This window comes from Hydra viridissima, unplaced genomic scaffold, assembly GCF_058129835.1.
Source record: "Hydra viridissima isolate aposymbiotic clone 2 unplaced genomic scaffold, HvirCarnegie_v1 scaffold_11, whole genome shotgun sequence".
Classification (NCBI taxonomy): domain Eukaryota; kingdom Metazoa; phylum Cnidaria; class Hydrozoa; order Anthoathecata; family Hydridae; genus Hydra; species Hydra viridissima.
The window spans coordinates 4,572,700-4,591,890 of record NW_028324310.1 but is presented as its reverse complement, the minus strand read 5'-3'; the positions used below and the strand labels follow the sequence as shown (position 1 = coordinate 4,591,890).

The window sequence follows — 19,191 nt, the reverse complement described above, 5'->3', positions numbered from 1 at the left end:
ATTGCATTTACACTTTTTATCCAAACGTTGGTCCAGGTTTTAAAATCATTGAAAGGCCTACCCATTTGCTTTATCTTCCTGTGAAACTGTGTGAAATTTCAACAATGGTTACTCGCATCGTTGATCAGAATGGAATTTTGGTTGATTTTCGTGGTGAGGATATTACAATCAGATATCACATTCGCGAAGTGAAATAAACATTTTCCGACGTTTTTAAAAATGAGCAAATATTTCAGTGTCAAAGTAAATGTTTCACAAGGGCAGACTGGCAAAATAAAAAAATCAATGATGGATAGTAAGCCTGTGAGCATCAAACTTTCAAAAGACGATTTTAATGGAAAAGACGTGCTGTTCGTGACGGAAAAGCAAAATGATAAAATTGTGAACGCTCTCCATCGAGGAGTCAGAGTGACCATTAAAATGAGCAAAACTCAGGTTGAATACAACGCAAAAGTGAAAGGAGGATTTATCGGAGCTCTTTTACCCTTATTGGGTATGCTTGCAGCAAGAGCGGCTCCAGTGGTTGCGACAGGTTTGTCGGGAGGACTTGCTTCAACTGCCGGTTCTGCAATGGTGGATAAAATTGCTGGACGTGGTGTTGTTTATTTGAAGAAAAATGGTAACGGAATGAAATTGAAAACTCTAAGTGGAGACGGATTGTTTATAACGCCGTGGGTAAAAGGAAGTTCAATAAAAGATGGAGCTTATGTAAAGAGCGGAAGAGGATATGAAGCTATTGGTTCTGGTTTGCTGCTAGGGTCAAACTCTCCATTCTCAAGCATACCCCTTTTAAACTTAATTTTATAATATTGTTAAAAAAAACTTTCATTACATCACCGCACGTAATGAAAAAATAATGCACGCTTGAAATTGAGCAGCACCAAAAATATATGAGCTAGAACCGCAACGCACACCATGCGAAAAATATGCAAAAAATGAAAATGAGCCAGAACTCCCATTCCCTAGTAGTCATGTTAAAGGTTCTTTAAAAAATGTTAAAAAAACTGGTAGTAAAATTTTAAAAGTATTGAAAAAAAGACGCAAAAACTACAATTTACTCAAATTACGTAACTTTACTAATCTTAAATGATGTTTGATTGTCCCAAAACTTTACAATATCATTTTTGAGTGAGTATGCACCTCGCATGAAAAGTTTAACTTAAATTTTGGAAAAAATGCAAAAACGGGGCACCCTAGTATTTCCTTCATTTTCGCTCTTTCCTCGATTTTATTTCTACATGTTTATGAAACTATTGTAAGTTGTTTAAGAGTTCTTTAATAGTTATAGAGTTCTTACACTTATAGAGTTCTTCGATCTATAGTTAATATTTTGCGAGAATTTTTTAAAAAAAGAGGAACTATTCCATTTAAAAGGGCGAAAGCACAAGTGAGACGATGAAACATGTTATCTAAGTGCAGCTATTTCATTGGAAAAATGAATAATGTAAGTTCACTCACTGGTTTATGATCAAGGTTTTATATGAAAATTTTGATTTTACGTTATTCCTTAAAAATCGTCCAAGCTCAAACGAGAAAAAAAGTTTCATGAGGTTTTTACACGGTCAAAAATAACACTCTAGTTAAGTCACTAACTGGTCACGAGATTTTAAAAATATATTGCGTCTTTTGTTACATGATAATAATTTATACCTGCCTAAGAAATATTTTAGTTACTAGAATCCTAAAGCGATTTACTTAAATATTTTTTTAAATTCAATACGAGTAGAAAGGCATGACATTTCAGATAGATTTAGAGATATTTGTTAGCTAATCTAGGTATTTAGAAATATAGTTTGTAAATATAGCACTTTTTTAGAAATAGCTTCTTCAACCATGTAAATGACAATGAAGCATTGCAGTCAGGTATTTTTTTTTACTCCTACTAGGTACAGTACCAGTAGGTTATAGTTTTACCTATCTTTAACTAGCTTACGTTAGTTTTAACTACGCATTTCTGTTTGTTACAGCTTAAAAGTTTTGGCTTTTTTAAAGTTTTGTTTAAACTATCATTCACTTAAACTATGTTGCATTAAATATGTATATTATCAGTATTGTTACAAAATCAGAGAGTAATAATTCTGTGTTGAACAATCAAACTTAATTTACATTTATATTTTTTAACAGATAGTTTTAAAGTCAAACACAAAGAACATTTTGGAATTTTTATATACCTTTTAGAACATAAAAAGTTGACTATGTCAGTAAGAAAAAAGGTATGCTGTTATGTTTTTACATTTATGAATAACAAATTTATAAATTACATAAATTTATGACAGACTTAAAAAATTGATATGTTTTAATCAGTTGTTTCATAAAATGAATGTTAAGTTTGTTTTTTTAAAAAAGATAATTTGAAAAGTAATTCAGTTTTCTGATTAAGTAATAACTTTTGTTGTGATTGTAAAATGTTTTTTGTTTTTATTCTTCTTCTTAAATTCATATATTAAATACTTATGTATTAGTTTTTTTAACATTTTTCAATATTAACCTTAACACTTATACCTGAAAAGTGATTCTACTGTTTCCTTATATATTTTTTTTACAAAAATGGTACTAAACATGGATTTGGAGCATTAGTTGAATATAAAACATAGTTTTAACAGAAATAATTTAAATAAACTTTATTACTTAAAAGTATCTAATTAACACTACAAAATTGTTATAAAATATAACAGCATAAATTATTTGTTTATCTAGAAGAATTAGTTATGCAATTAATGTTTTTGTGTATTATGTATTTATGTGTTTGTTTAATTTCCATTTCACTTCCTTTAATTCATTTTTTTCTCTTCTGATTTATAGGTTTTGTTAATGGGTAAAAGTGGGGCTGGGAAGACAAGTATGAGATCTATAATATTTGCAAATTACATTGCCCGTGACACAAGAAGATTAGGAGCTACAAGTAAGCTTTAAGTTATTTCAAAATTTTGTTTTAGCATAACCTTTATGATACTCATGTGAGTTATGTTAAAAAAATATTGTTTCAAGCTTTGGGTTTTAAGAGTACAGTTTTTTAAACTAGTAAAATGTTTTGACAAAAGGTTTTTGTTACATAAATTGCAACATTTAAATAAATTTGAGATGCTAAAAAATTAGCTTAAATACTTGCATGTTAACATACGCATATACCTTATATACAACCCTAGTTCATTTATATATAAATATGTATGTTCAAAGGTGTTTTCCTCTTTTAATAATGAAGAAAATATCTCCATGGCCATGGGTTGATAGAGCATGGGTTATTTATTTTTCAAATGTATTGATTTTCTTGTTTCTTTTCTTATGCTTTCTAACAAGCAAGTATCAAGTTTTTTCTTCCCCTTTACCACCTCTTCTCTTGCTGTGTTAGCAAGAATGCTTTGTCTTCTTCATATTCCATTTAGTGAAGACATCATTATGCGTCATCTTAAATAGATCATTAATGTCTCCTTTAAGGCTTCCTCTTTGGCTGCTTGGGTCACTTTCTTTTTTGCTTTGTTCATTTTAAGGCATTCTCACAGATGTATCATGCTTTGTCTGTGTTGATTTCAGTTCCTTAAGTTAGACAGGCAGAACATATCCAATAGATATCAGTTTTGCTCCAGAAAGAACATCCTTTTTCTTATTGCAAGTGAGCCCTACCAAGGTTGTTAAAAGTTTTACACAAAAATGTGTTACATTATGTTTTAAAATACATTCATATTGAAAAATCTAAAATAAGCTAAAATAGCTGTAAAGCTGTAAACATTCTTATTAAAAACGTTTTTTTAAAAACCATTCTCATTGCATCAGTATTCTATTATCTGTATACTAAATATAAAGTTTTGTTTTTGATTTCCAGTCTTGATTAGGATAACCAAAAACCTGATATAAATAACTTCAATGATACTTGTCTTATACATTAATCTGAAATTGTTATATACTGTACATTTCAATAAAGTACAACTAATTATTTTTGTATATAAATGAAGTAGGCATCATCATTTTTTATTTGATAGTTTTTATTCAATAATTTAACATTTAGTTGATATTTTTAGTCCAAACTTAAACTACTTTTAGCATACCTTAAAAACAAAATTATGATTTTTGAATTTTCATTTATTATTTAGTTGATGTCGAACACTCTCATGTTCGATTTCTTGGAAACTTAGTTTTAAATTTGTGGGATTGTGGTGGGTAAGTAAATTGTTCATTTGACTTATGTTCCTAAGGTTCATTAAGCTGGAAAAATTTTCATTAAATGTATAAAGGTGAATGATCGTACAAAATTTTTGTATCTTTTAGTTTTGTACTGTTAAATATCAAAGTATAAAAAAGATAAGTTGTTTGAATACAAAAATAATCTTTAAATGCTATTTTTTATTCATGAAAAACGAAAAATATTCAGTGGGAAATAAATTTTTATTTTACCTATTTAATTTGTTTTTCTGCTGTTGTAGAGATTATAATATCCCTTGATAAAAGTAGAATTCTTCTGCAAAAAGAGTTAACATATTACAAAAAGTTTCCATTTACAGAGAATATTTTTAGTATAAAGATTTGTAAAATATAAATAAAAATTAATTTTTAGTATAAAAATTTGTAAAATATAAATAAAAATTAATTTTTAGTATAAAGATTTGTAAAATATAAATAAAAATTAATTTTTAGTATAAAGATTTGTAAAATATAAATAAAAATTAATTTTTAGTATAAAGATTTGTAAAATATAAATAAAAATTAATTTTTTTGTTGATGTTTAAATTTTGAATCTAATAAATCTTGATAGAAATAATGTTTTAGTCAAGAAGCTTTCATGGAGAACTACTTTGCTAGTCAACGTGACAACATCTTTAAAAATGTTGCTGTTCTAATTTACGTCTTTGATGTTGAAAGTAGAGAAGTAGAGAAAGATATACATTATTATCAGTCATGTTTAGAAGCAATATGGGAGCATTCACGTGAAGCTAAGATATTTTGTCTCATCCATAAAATGGATTTAGTGCAAGAAGATCAAAGAGATGCAGTAAGATTTATTATTTATTATATTCAATTGCTTTTTTAACATTGCAACATTAAGAGTTTTATTTTTGTGTCTCTTTTAATTCAATCAACTGACAACAGTTAAAAAGATGGTGTACAAAAGTTTTTGATTTTTAAAAATTATCTTGGCTGTGCGCATATATATTATAACTTCTTTTAAACTATTTTACAGGGATAGATTGTATTATGCATAAGAAGAAAAATAGATTGTCAGCAAATCCTTTTTTAAATATTCTTGCATTAAAAACGATGCAGTAGTTGTTTATTTTTTAGATATATCGTGAAAAACAAGCAGAGCTTCAGGAGTTATCAAAGCCACTGGAATGCACTCTCTTTCCTACATCAATTTGGGATGAGACTTTGTATAAGGTCCTTTTTACTTTGTATAAAAAAATCTTTGAAATGAAATAACTTGTTTTTATTTTTTAAATGTTGCAGCAAGTTAAATCAGAAAGTTGCAGTTTGCTTAATTTGTAAGTTTTACTCATCATAGGCATGTCAAATCATTAAAAAAAAAGTTTTTGTCTCAAAATCATTTGATTTTTACATTATTTGTAGTTTATAATACGTAAAACATAACTGCAAAAATGTGACCAAAAATACCCAGCCATTCTTGATTTATAAAGTTATCCTTCAAAAATGATGTTTTTAAAATCTTTGATATGTAAATTTTAAAAAACCTGGAAATTAAAGTGAAGATGTTTTTGGTGCAAGAATTTTAAATTCAGATTTAAAATTTATTATACTAATTTTTGACTAGATTACAACAAGTCATAAACTAGTCAAAAATTAGTGTAATAAATTGCAAGAAAAAGCTCTCAATATTGAACATCTCACAACAACAAGTGTCTAATGTAAAACATTGAGTTGTTTAGCACTGTTGTCTAAGTTGCACTTAAAGCAGGCAATTTATAGATCATCAAAAATGACTTGCCAGCATTGTCATTATTCTCAGTTAAGGTGTTTGCAAACAAGAAGGGGATGATTGTAGCAGCACTATCAACACCTGAAAGCCAGCCTGATTTAAGATGGCTTGATCTGAAATTATTAGATGTTTAAGAGAAAAAATGCTGTCACAATTCATCGTCAAAAGATCAATGAACTTGTTTATGGCTCTGAGGCATGACCACAGTTTTCTGTACAGATCCAGATGATTAGAAGCCCATTAACAACTTCAAGATTGCCAAGCAAACTGTTGTTGCAGTATGAATTGTGAACAATTAATGTATATGTATAGAAAACCAAATTTTGCTCAAAAAAATATTATGATATTCAGAAATTTGAGGTTGCCATCTGTTGACTTGATTGTATTGCTATAAAAATTTTATAGCAATACAATCACATTTTAAATTACCAAGTGTCACAAATCTAAGTTATGCTATGTGAAAGTGCAACGTTTTTTTTTCTCATATACCTGTCAGCTGGCTGTGCAGTAAAATAAAATAATTTTTTAAAATTTCATTATTCAAAATCATTACAAGGAAGACCTGGATCTAAGTGCTAAGTGAGAATTTTTTGCTATGAGATATGGTAAATTGCCATTTTATTAGCTATGAGCTATGGTAAATTCCCTAGTGATTGGTATGATCCTCAAAAAAATTTTATTAACTAATGGTCAAATTTTAGAACTTAATTGAAATGTATTCTTTTTGTTATTCAGAAATGTTAAATGGAATCAGTTTTAAATTAATTTTGAGAGAAGAAATTGACCAAAGTTAATTGCAATTAGCAGAAGATATTTGTAAGAGAGACTTTGGGGTATCATCATTTTACACATGTTAGTTTTAAAAAAACTAGTAATATTAAAAAGAAGAAGCATGAATGCATTTTTTTTGAGTAGATTTATATAATAATGACAGGTGAACCTTTTCCCAGGTGTTTGAATGATGGCATTTTAACTCCAAAAATTAGTTATCTTGAGGTTGATGTTTTCAAGTAAATTTGTGAAAGCAAGGCATTTTTTCTAACTGCAGGGTATTTGTTAGTTAGCGTAGATGTTAGTTGGGTGTTAATGTCATTTTTAAATTCATAAGAAGACTAAATCATTCTCAATATGGTAATGTTCCTAATTTGGTCTTTCGAGCACCAAAATGTTGGTTCAGCAACATTTCAAATGTTGATATATCAAGAACTACTGGGTATTTTTGGTTCAAACTTTTGCTAATTTTTTTTTATTACGGGTTATAAATATTATATAGATAAATGGTTTTGAGAGAAAAGGGTGTCTTATCTTGGATGATTTGTCACAATAATTGTAGAATATTGAACATTTTGTAGAAATATTAAGACACGATGTGGAAATTTGACACAGAATAATCGTAGAATATTGAATATTTTGTAGAGATATTAAGACGTGGTGTGGAAAATAAGAAATGAAACTTTGCAATCAAAAGTGAAGAGAGTTGTAAAATTTGTTTTAAATCAAAGAAAAATATTTACACTATTCTTTTGTTTAGGCTTGGTCAAGCATAGTCTGCAAGCTTATTCCTAACGTTTCTGCGTTGGAAACAAACCTTAAAAAGTTTGCTGAGATACTTGATGCAGATGAAGTTCTACTGTTTGAAAGAGCAACTTTTCTAGTAGTTTTTTTATTTTGTTACAAAATACTTTCTCGTTTCTTTGTTACAAAGGTTTTCCATTTCAGTGTTTGAATACAAATTCTTTAGGTGATATCGCAATGCCAACTAAGAAATCATCCTGATGTTCATCGCTTTGAAAAAATCAGTAATATTATAAAGCAATTCAAGTTAAGTTGCAGGTACGTGAAGGGTAAAAATACGCAAAAGGTCATTTTGTTTCCTTTCTTATCATAAAGTAAAATTTTTGTGTAATAAAACATTTACGCGTTTAATTTTATTTATAATTTTAGCAAACTACATGCTCAGTTTCAAAGTATGGAAGTTCGTAACAGTTCATTTGCCGCTTACATTGATGTGTTTACCTCGAATACATATGCCATGGTGATTATGTCCGATAGAGATATCCGTGAGTATTGATTCTTGTTCTGTTGTTGTTTAAAGTTTAAAAAAAAGGGTCCGTTTGAGTAGCAAGAACATTTTCTCACCCTCACAGCCTCTCCTACAGTGTGGTGGCCGACAGTGTGTTGGCCGACAGTGTGTTGGCCAACAGAGGGCATAGTTTGTTATATTTTAATACTTTAAGTAGGTTTTATCAAATTTTAAAACAATTTTTAATGGTTTTTGTTTTGAACAGTAGTATAAAAAATCTGAAAGATTAAAAGATTGTTAACTCAAGATGTTAGATGATCGTCAAAAGCGTCTGGAATACTTTTAAACTCTGCGCAATTAAATTCCAGATTTAACTTCAAAACTGGCAATTTCAGACGAAGCTCATTTTCCGTTGAATGGAATAGTAAATTAAATTACTAAAATATTAGGTTCTGGGGAAATGCAAATTCATAGCAAACCCACTCAAGTCCTTTACACCCGCTTAAGTTAGATGTAGTTATGGCTCAATTCATTGTTGGGCCATATTTTTTTGAAGATGATAAAGGTTAATGCAGTAATAGTCAACGGCTCATGCTATAGATAAATGATTAAACAATTTTTGGTGCCCAAAATAAATTGATAAGAAACATTGCTTAAGAAATAATAGATGAATTGCGACATATTTTTTCTGACCGCATCACTAATGGTATCATAATAGGGTTTTAATTGAGCTTTCCAGCGAAAAAAACTAAAAAAGTTGGAAAATGTCAAATACTGAAAACTCAATAAGTAAAGATTGCCTCCATGTGCATGACATTTAAAGCAATGCAATTAAAATTTTATCATTCAAGAGCAGGTTAAGTTCATTTTTTTAAAATGAACTTGGTTTTCTATTGGGTCCTGGATAATAATTACTATTATATTTAATTACTAACTAATGACTACTATAAATACTAACTTATAATTACTATACAGTACTGGTCATAAGTTTAGAGCCACCCCATTTTTTTTAGTTTTTTGCAGATTATAAAGCCATAACCCCAGTGCAGCAAAATAATATATTACTGAAACATGCAAAATATATTGTTATAACAGTTTAGCACCAAAATGAGTATTAAAATATTAATAATGAGTAGGTCCACCTTTATTTTTAATTACTTCATATGTGTCAACAAGCTTCTTGCAATTAACAGCAGTAATGCTAGTCCAAGCGGCAGAAATAAAGTCCCAAAGTTCATGTTTATTACTAGCACGTTTGCCTGCACAGCGGCGATCAATTTCATCCCACAAATTTTCTATGGGGTTCAAATCCGGTGGCTGGGGTGGCCAGTGCAAGACTTGAACACCATTAGCAGCTAGACAATCTTTAGCCACTTTGGACGTGTGCTTAGGATCATTGTCTTGCTGAAAGATCCACGGAAAAGTTGCAGGAAACAATGCTGTTGCTGAAGGTAGCAAATGCATTCGCAAAATATCTCTATACATGGCACCATTCATGATTCCTTCCACCTGATGCAACTGGCCCGGCCCAAAAGATGACATACAACCCCACACCATGATGCTACCACCACCATGCTTTACAGTTCCCTGCAAATATTCCGGTTTATATGATTCATTTTGACGACGCCAAACGAAAATACGTCGAGAATCATTACCAGCTAAATTAAATTTGAACTAATCAGACCACAACACCGTTTGCCAATCAGTAACACTAAAATGCAAAAATTTGTGTGCAAATTTGAGACGCTTCTGCTGATTAGTTTTGGAGATAAAAGGCTTTTTAATTGCAACACGACCATTCAGACCTTGTTCAAACAACGACGAACAGATTTTGGAGATATTAAAGGTCCACCAACATCATGCCACTGTCGAGACAAAATTTTGGAAGAAAGGCGACGATTTGTTAGGGCCAGGCGTTTTAAGGTTCTATCTTGACGTAAAGTTGACATTCTAGGACGGTCACATCTGGGTTTGTCCGTGAATGTATTTGATTCCAAATGTTTCTTATATGCATTTTGTACAGCATGGCGACTTTTTTTCAATTTTTTGGCTATATCATTTAGGCTTAAGCCACTAATTTCCTTCAAAGCCACCACCTGGGCCCGAACAGTTGAATCAAGGCTTTTATCTTTGCCCATTTCAGAAAATATTTTCACCTAAACTCTAAAATAAAAACGAAAATAGCATTAAATACATTATCTAACTAGTGTACACATTCCAAAAAGTAACATAAATAACAACTGAATTAACCAAAACATTGATACCAATACATCATAAAGTTACCAAAGTATGTTAAAATGTTCAAAAATTGGCTATAATATTAAAGAACTCATGAAAATCAATATTTATATTTGGTTTAATACACAATTATTCATGAATATCAATAGATTCGTACCTTGTCAAATTACTATATGGATTGTTATGCTTATAATGTTAACCTCACCATACTTATGCCGCAAAATGATGAAAAAAACAGGTGGCTCTAAACTTATGACCAGTACTGTATATATTAACTAATAATTGCTACATATACTCCCGGATAATTCATCTGGTTGCAGAAATGTGTGAAAGATACAGAGTCAACTGTGGCGTTGGAACTGTAAAATAACTTCTAAGTGCTATTATATGGTTAGGGTGTTTGGAGTTTTGTTAAGATTCCCTAATTAGGGTTATCATCCCTTTGAATGCATAATTAAAGGTTTCATAAAAGGCTTTACAAAATTGCATAGGTCATTAACGTTTAATTCTCTTTTTAGCTTCTGCAGCAACGATGATTAATATTCGAAATGCACGTCGGTATTTCGAGCAGTTAGAGAACTTAGACAAACGCTCATCCGTCCAATAGTTAGCTTTGTAATATAAATACTTTTCTTTTTATGAATATTTTTCTTAAGTTTGTGAATTTGTGAAGGTATGTTTTTACAAAGTTTATAAGTGCTTTAATTGGCTTAAGTTCGACCATAGCACTTTTCGACTTCGTACGAACTTACCTTATTAAAATGTTAAATAAATTTAAACGGAAAATGACGCGGGAAAAAATTTTCCCTGTCATTTTTGTTATTAATTTAATGTTGTTTTTTTTCCTTGTTGTTATTTTTTATCTTTAAAAGAAATTGAAATTTTTCCTAGATTTTTTACCCTGCTAAAAAATGTGAATAATTGCCTCAAATCCTCAAAATGTTGTTTTCACAGTTTGTTTCAAATTTCATATTTGCCTGGAATGCCAGTTTTTATCGTGTAAAACTCTAAAATAAAGGTTAAAGCATCCTTTATTATGTTCATTAACATGTTCTTTATTATGAGTTGTTGAAATGTTGCTCCTGTACAATTATTTGTAAACCCTTCCATTTTGTAACCCCTCTATACTTGAGAGATTAGACAGCTAGACCATTCTCTTTTTTCTTTTTTTTTTTTTTTTTTTTTTTGTGATAAAAAGAACTCCTCCGAAAAATGTCTATGAACATAATTTTAACATGACTCTTAAATTGAAAACTGTTTGAAAATTTTAAAAAATCTTTAAATTATGAGAGCCCTAAAGATCAATAGACTTTGTTTTGCACCTAAGTTGGTTGAGAAAACTGAGCCGATTTTTTCTTCATTCAAGATCTACCATATTTAGAGATAAAATTTATTTTAAAAAAACCTATTTTGTTTATTTTTATACATTTATTTGCGTTTTAACTCGTTTTAAACCCCATCATTTGTTGGCCATTAATTTTTCTATCAGCAGAACTTTTTTCGAACCATCTTACCAGATCTTTATAGTTTTTGTTCCTGTTATATCCGAAAAATGATTTGGGGAAATCCAGTTGTCTCATTATTGTTTATTGAGTCAGTTAAACATTTGTTCCTAATTTATTTTCAAGATGGTTAATATTTCAAAAAAACTCCCCGCCCAACCTTTCTTACCCAAGAAACCCTCAGGAGGGTTGGTACCTAATCAAGCCTCCCAGAGAAAAAGTTGCATTTAAAGTTTTCGCTATTAGTTAAGAGAGCATTAAAAAGATAACAAGTGAGAAATTTTGATGACTTTTAATGGCTTTTTATTTTAATAGCTCATGATAACATCAGGTAGAGAAAAGAGATTTCGAAAACATTATTTGCCATTAATAAAGCAAAGAAGAAAGTTTGAAATGCTATCTTCAAAGATAAAGCTCTTTCAGTAAAAAATGTTGAAACTAGATGTCTGAAAATTTAAAGTGTGTTTGAAAAAAAAAAATTAAAGTGTGTGTGACAACTAAAAATGGATAAAAGTTTTGGGAAAGACCACATTCAATTTAGTTTGCTAACAAAATGCCAAGTAAAAAACTTATGAAGAAAACCGAAACTGAAAAAGCAAAACTTAAACCCCGAAACAACAGATCGAAGAATTGATCAAATGAAACATTTCCACAGCGAACAACTCCTGACCTTAGCGTATGCAGCGAACGCCATCCAACAAAGTAGGAACGAACAAGAAAAAGCCGAATTTACCAGTGAAATCAAAAAAATAAATCAGAGAAGATAAACGTGAAAAAGGTACTACTCGGAACGAGCCTGAAAGCACTGATAAATTGACAAACAAACAAAGCGGTCAACCTCCCGCAATAATGAAAAAAAAAAAAACTATAATGAATAAACAGACCTTAGTTCCTCTTGGAGTTTGTGAGGTTTGTAGGTTGTCTCTTAGAAGATTTGATGAGGGTCAGAAAATTACTTTGCCTCAACGCCATTACTTCAAATTAATCAGTCTTAAAACACTGACAAGAACTTCAATCTGTGATTGCTCAATTGCAAATTCAACTATTCCTAGACATTTGATGCTCCTCCACATGGAACTGTACGACTTAAATAAGTTCAAAGAGGCACCACAATTCCAGTCCGTTCATGTAAATAATATTTTTGTAAGATAATTTTGACTTTTTAATAATCAGATAGTTTGGCAATCTTTCTCAAATTTGGTACTTCATTTGCATGTTCTTCTAGGTCCCGATGGCTTTTTCTAGAAAAAGATTACCTTGCTGCCGAAGATTTTGCAAAAGTTCAAGTGAATACTGGCCTTTCAAATTCTGCAAACCAGAAATTGGTTTCAATTTTGGACAGTGTGTCATAGACCCACATTGAAGAAAAAAACTTTGCATTTAACTTCTTTTTAAAAGCAACTTCAGTCTGTCGCTTATACACACATAAGTTAGATTTTCCCCAGAAAACAAATCAACAGCACCAAAAGTATTTGCTTTTATTTTGCATTTTTTGAGAAATCACTTTTGTAATATAGTCTTCTTGAAAGAGGAATTTCAAAAGATTATCTTGTTATGGTTGGAATTCAAGGAAAAGGTGGTTATATCAAAGTCAGTTTGGGGGTTATGGATTTGCAACAACCTACTTATTAAGCCAAACTTCTGACTCATCAGGTCTCAAAAGTTTTAAGTGTAAAATGTCAGCTTTTGCTTGCTGTTTGCGAGGAATTACCAGAAAGCCTTGAGCATTTGGTTCTGTCAAGAAAAACAATGAAACATTTGTCTCTTTTAATGGTGATTGTAAAAAAGCAAAAAGAGTTAACAACATTGTTCTTTCTCTATTCATAAGTATCCCTGATGATTCTCTCTTTATTGACCTTTTATTCTTCCAATGGAACTCAATGGAAAACAATGAAAGATTGCAGAAATCTCTTGAAAAACATAGACTTGCTTCAAAAGCCTGTTTTTTAGTTTTATTGACACACTGCAAATATTCAAGTCAGTTGTTGATTCTTGCTTTAGAAATGAGTTCGAAAAGGCCTTCTCTAAAAAAATCCAAAGCTTCAAGGAGCCCTACATTACTCTCAATGGGCCATCATAACAGAAAAAGTTCACAACCTTTTACTACATTCAGCAATTAATTAACTGAAAGAAATACTTTCTTGGAATCTTCAGTGAGCAAGGAATAGAAACTCTTTATCATAGTTTAAGCTCCACTGGTAGCAATTCTAACACTTTCCTGGTCATTCTTAGTATGCGGAGTACTTGGCCAACTGTCTGGTTGATCTCAACAGCCAACACATGTAAAGGGCGATAAATTTGTTCTTTTTTATGAACGCTTATTGTTCATTTTTAAGAACGCATATTGTTCATTTTAGGATTAGTATTTTTAACTATTTTTGATTTTTGATTCTCTAGGTACCATCCCTCTAGAGGGTTTCTCTGGGTCACGAAGGATTGTGGGGAAGTTATTTTTTGGAGCAGTGTGAAGATATTCCATGAGGAACGTTTTCGTCTTCTGTGATAAAGTATTTTTCTTAGTGAGCATCATTCTTGCTCTGTTAACAACACAATTCTTGCTCTGTCGCTACTTTTTTATGCCAGTGTTGTCCCGTGTAAAAAAAATTGATAAGTTGCGGAGGCCTAATTACAATCTAGCAGTGCGTTCGAAAAATACATTAGTGCTCATTATAAGTATTTTTTTTTTTAGAAGAAATTTTATTTTACTATATTTTTATTTTAACGTTGTTGACGAATCCAATTGGTAGCATTATTTGTTACCTAAGTTGTTAAAAAAAAAATTCTATGTTCACTTTCACCTAAATTTTGTTTTTTTTTTTTACCAAAAAAAAAAGGTCTTTTTCTTCTTTTTCTAATTCAAGTTGTACAATTTAAATATTTAGAGCACGTGCAGTATTGTTTAGATATTGCGTAGGCTGCTTGTCATTAACTATATCTAATAGTTGTGTGTTCGTCTTTACGTTTTTCTTCTCTTTTCATAATGCTGCGAAGATCCCAAACACCCAGTAATCTTCAGATATTGGCTCAATTTTTGATTTTTTGGCTTAAAAAGCTTTGATCAGCTTTAAATCGAGAAGTGTGTTAGCTTCAAGGTTTCCAATAAACAAAAAAAGTACTCCATAATAAGACACCATAATAAAGGACACCATAATAAGCCAAAACTGTAATAATTTGACTGTATCATGCCTTTTCATGTTTCCTTATCATCTACTTTACTTTCATCATTTTTTTTTTTTATTTTTCTGAGCAAACCTCCTCAAGGCTGAACATTTTACTTCATCATTTTTCTGTGCAAACCTCCTAAAGATTGAACATTTTATTTCGTCAAGTATTAGTCTTATATGTAAAATAAAAGACATTTTTTTAAATGAAGATTTAAGTGATATTTATCCAAAATATTTTCCATTGTTGGTTTTAACTTTTTCCCATCTTTCAGGTAACAAATGGATTCTCCTTGGGAAAGAATTAGTTCTTTTAAAGTTATCCATCAGTTAATCCATTTTTCAATGTCTTCATTGGAAAAGCAGTAGTGCATCGATTGAAATAAGTTGCAGTTTGATGGTGCAATCTACAGTGAATACGGCGGGTGGGGTAACACATGCATAATATTTGTAACTGCTCTTTAACCACTTTAGCAGCTTGTGGTCTTGCATTATAATGTTGAAAGATCACCAGTGGGACAGAGTGTGCCAAAATACCAAGATGAAAATTTCTTATCATGAGAAATTATCAGCTAGGTATTTTGGTACACTCTGTCCCACTGTGCATTGGCTAATCTCAAATACAAAGAAGTTACGGTTTGATTAGCTTTCATGGATTTTCTAAAATTTTTAGGTGTATTTTAATATTGGGTTGTCCGATAAGTTCTTGCCGTTTTTTTAAATTCAAAAATTTGCGATCGAAATGAAATTTTTTAGAATAATGTTTTGTGTTATTCGAAAGAGAATTTTTCGCTTTACAAGAAAGTCTATTTGGTTTTTTTATTTTGATTCATTTTTGTTAATTTTCAGAGCAAATGGAGTGTCAAGTCAACAAAAACGAGCATTTTCGACACCACCTTCTTTTTGCGTTTGACCGAGGTGCCAAAGCCACGGAAGCTGCTAGAGAGATTTGTGCCGTATACGGAAAGGGTGCCATAGCTGAAAGAACTGCTTGATATTGGTTTGCGAAGTTCAAAAGTGTCAATTTCGACCTCAAGGATGCATCTCGTTCCGGGCGACCAAGCGAGTTTGATGAAGAGCGTTTGAATCAACTTCTGCACGAAGACGCGCGTCAAACAACCAGAGAATTGGCAGAGCGTATAGGATCCAATAAATCAACAGTAGCAGAACATCTCCACTCAATGGGAAAGATTCAAAAACTCGGAGCCTGGATGCCGCACGTATTGAGCGAAAACAATAAAAATCAACGATCCACCATTGCTGCCAGTTTGCTTGCTCGTCATCTCTCAACTCATGGACATAAGCAAAGATTTCTTTATCGCATTGTCACTGGTGAAGAAAAATGGTGTCTCTACATCAAGATGAAGCAGCGTAAAGAATGGTTAAGCCCAAAACAACAAGCGACCCCGCGAGCGAAGCAAGCTCTTCATCCACGGAAGACAATGTTGTGTGTATGGTGGGATTGGGAAGGCATTATCTACTGGGAATTGCTTGATCTCAACCAAACAGTCAATTTGGAACTATATGTTTTACAGATGCAACGATTAAATAACGCCATCCAGCAAAAACGACCTGATAGGCAATATGGCGTTCTTCTGCAACACGACAATGCCCGTCCCCACATTGCCATTATGACCAAGGAGGCGATTCAAACGCTTGGTTGGGAAGTGCTACCACATCCTCCATACTCTACAAACTTAACGCCATCGGATTTTCACCTCTTCCGATCTCTTTCAAACGCTTTGCGAGGCGTTTCGTTCAATAATGACGTCGAATTACGGGCGTGGTTAGAAGAATTTTTCGAATCGAGGCCGGGCGATTTCTACCGAAGAGGAATCGAAAAACTCGTTGAACGTTGGGAGCAAGTCGTAACAAACAACGGAGAATGCATTACTGATTAAATTGTTGTTATTTTATGTTAAAAAATAAAGTTATATGAAATTTAGAAAAACGGCAAGAACTTATCGGACAACCCAATAAATTTAGATTTATTAAACTTTTTCTAAACTTTGCTTCTTGCAACATAAAAACAAAACAAACAAAAATGTTACAAAAAAAACAACAAATTTTTCTTTAAAAAAAGACGCATTCAAAATTTCCCCTATCAGGAAGTTGTTTTAAAAATTTCTATTAAAAGTGAATTTATTTTCCTTTTTTACTTTTTCGCAGAAACTTCTTTCCGTTGCGATATTAATCCCTCCCATTCGTAGTTAATTTTCATACCATAGTACCTAGTACCTAAGACTCGGTCTGCATTTTAAAACTCAAACCTTTTTTATTAAAATTTAATTGATTGTTAGAAAAAAAAAGTAATGCTGCAACAAGTCGGAAAACGTTTTAATAAAATATAAACATCAACGTTCCTTTATTTCTGTATGACGTTTAATAACTCATTATGCCGATTCATCACGATTAATTAACCTTGCAAAACGAGTGTAAAGTGAGATCAAGGACGTATTAATTTTGATTTTAGAAATTATTCAAAACTACAAATTGTTCTCATGTACTATTGAACTTTCATATAGAAAAATGCAAGTTGTCTTTATTACATTTATTACATATACTGGTGTAAGAAAATGTGCATAGTTAAAAAATGGCTGGTTAAAGGTAAGAGATGATTGACCTTTGTTACTCTTTAACCTGCATTCCATTATACGAAAGTTAGTACGGTAGATGGTACTAAAATCACAACAGACTTCTGACTATGTTAATGAACAATCTTTATTTCTAATAACTTTAAAGTTTTCAACTGTATTGCCTTCTTTCGTTTCAATTATTCCAACATCCTCAGTTGATGTGCTTCAGAAATTTTTAATATCAGAAAATTTATTTCTGATTAGAAAAAAAGATAGTTGAAGTCATTATTACCTTTACAAATATTTAAGCATGAAATGTTGGAGAATGTAATATAAGAAGATTGAAAGTTTAGTTGATCTGGAAGAGATTTTTTAATATTAATGGATAATGGCACTTTACGATTTAAAATAATTAGTCTCCACATGCCATTTGATTGGTGATAGCTATTGATTTTAACTATTACAAAATTTTTGTTATTTTCATTGTAACAACCAAAACCATGTTTTGAGGCAAATGCTTTTAACTGTTGATGAATACTTATCACATGTACCTTTTTTTCTTCTTCAAACTCTTGTTTGTTACATATATAATACGTTGAAGAATTTATCACTCCTCTCAACTTCAAAGCCTTTTTTGATTTTAAATCTAACCTGCATAAGACCATATAACATGATTTGCATAAATATTCAGGATGAACTTTTTGATTGCCTAAAGTTATATCCAGCTTGTAAAAACTAAGAGTTGCTTGTTTAAAGATAACAACAGATTTTAACTGATAGTGACTATCCTGTTTTATTATGCAGCTACACTTTCTACATAAATGTTTTAAATATTCCTTATGAAGACTCATTATTTATCAAGTAACGAGATAATAGATAGGAATATAAGATTACTTCTTTTGATATATCTAGAAAGGTTAAAAATAAAGCTGTACATCACTGGTAGAAGTCTCAAGCTTATGCAACGAAAGGTATGGTCTTGTTATTTTTATTATCATATGTTGTTACTATTAGTAACAACAATAATAATAAAAAAATAAGATCATTATAAGTTAAGTAGCTTTACATGGCTGACTGTTAAAAAATGCTTCATCAAAAATGTTCATTAAAAATACATACTTAATATTTCTTTCCAACTTCTGAAATCAATAGTTTTTCATGAACTTTAAGATGCTTTTAGTTGTAGTACTTTTAGACAAAATGCAATTTAGGTATCGGAAATAAGAAAATTTATAACGAGGACGTTTGCGAAAAAAAGAATCACAAGTTCAAGAGAAAAAAAAAGCGAGGAAAATAATTTCGACATTTTCGACAAAAGTAAGATTTGATTTGAGCCTTAAAGTGGGAAGCATAATCTGAGAGTGGGGTGAAAAGAACACTAAAAATCTCTTATTCGACCTTTAAACTATATTATAGCGATTTCAACTTAGCAAAGAAAATTTGTTTCACTTTACACTATCCATTCTAGTAAACCATACATAGCCTTTTTGCGAAAGCCTAGTTTTAGACGTCAAAGTTTAAACACAGTTAAATTTTTAGCTCAAATCAACCTTTTTCAGATTTGTGAGCTATTCTTGATTATTTTTTTTGTCTTTTATAACTATAAGCTTCAGTAAATGCATATTTATAATGGGTTTACTGAGGGAGGTTTAGTGAAACAAATTTGACGGGTAGAAGTCGGAATATCTGTATCATGAATTTAGAAAATTGACGGTAACACGCATAGTTTTTGCCTAATTGGCGGCACCTCTGATCTATAACAATG

General features: G+C 30.9%; 1 protein-coding gene across 1 annotated transcript; it reads left to right on the top strand.

Annotated features, from left to right (window-relative positions):
- The first annotated feature begins 2,097 nt into the window (after positions 1 to 2,097).
- LOC145191387 (ras-related GTP-binding protein A-like) lies at positions 2,098 to 11,336 on the top strand. The gene is made up of 9 exons (XM_090066107.1): positions 2,098 to 2,213; positions 2,803 to 2,902; positions 4,089 to 4,155; positions 4,762 to 4,984; positions 5,275 to 5,370; positions 7,458 to 7,580; positions 7,668 to 7,759; positions 7,871 to 7,986; positions 10,706 to 11,336. The coding sequence occupies exons 1-9, from the start codon at positions 2,196 to 2,198 to the stop codon at positions 10,792 to 10,794; spliced, it is 924 nt and encodes a 307-aa protein (XP_089922233.1). The 5' UTR covers positions 2,098 to 2,195; the 3' UTR covers positions 10,795 to 11,336.
- The last annotated feature ends 7,855 nt before the right edge of the window (positions 11,337 to 19,191 follow it).

Bases quoted from the DNA above. Each gene is read 5' to 3' on its own strand.
- LOC145191387 (XM_090066107.1), top strand. The intron at 4,985-5,274 runs GTAAGATTTATT...TTTATTTTTTAG, and splicing joins AAGAAGATCAAAGAGATGCA to ATATATCGTGAAAAACAAGC. The intron at 7,987-10,705 runs GTGAGTATTGAT...TTCTCTTTTTAG, and splicing joins TATGTCCGATAGAGATATCC to CTTCTGCAGCAACGATGATT.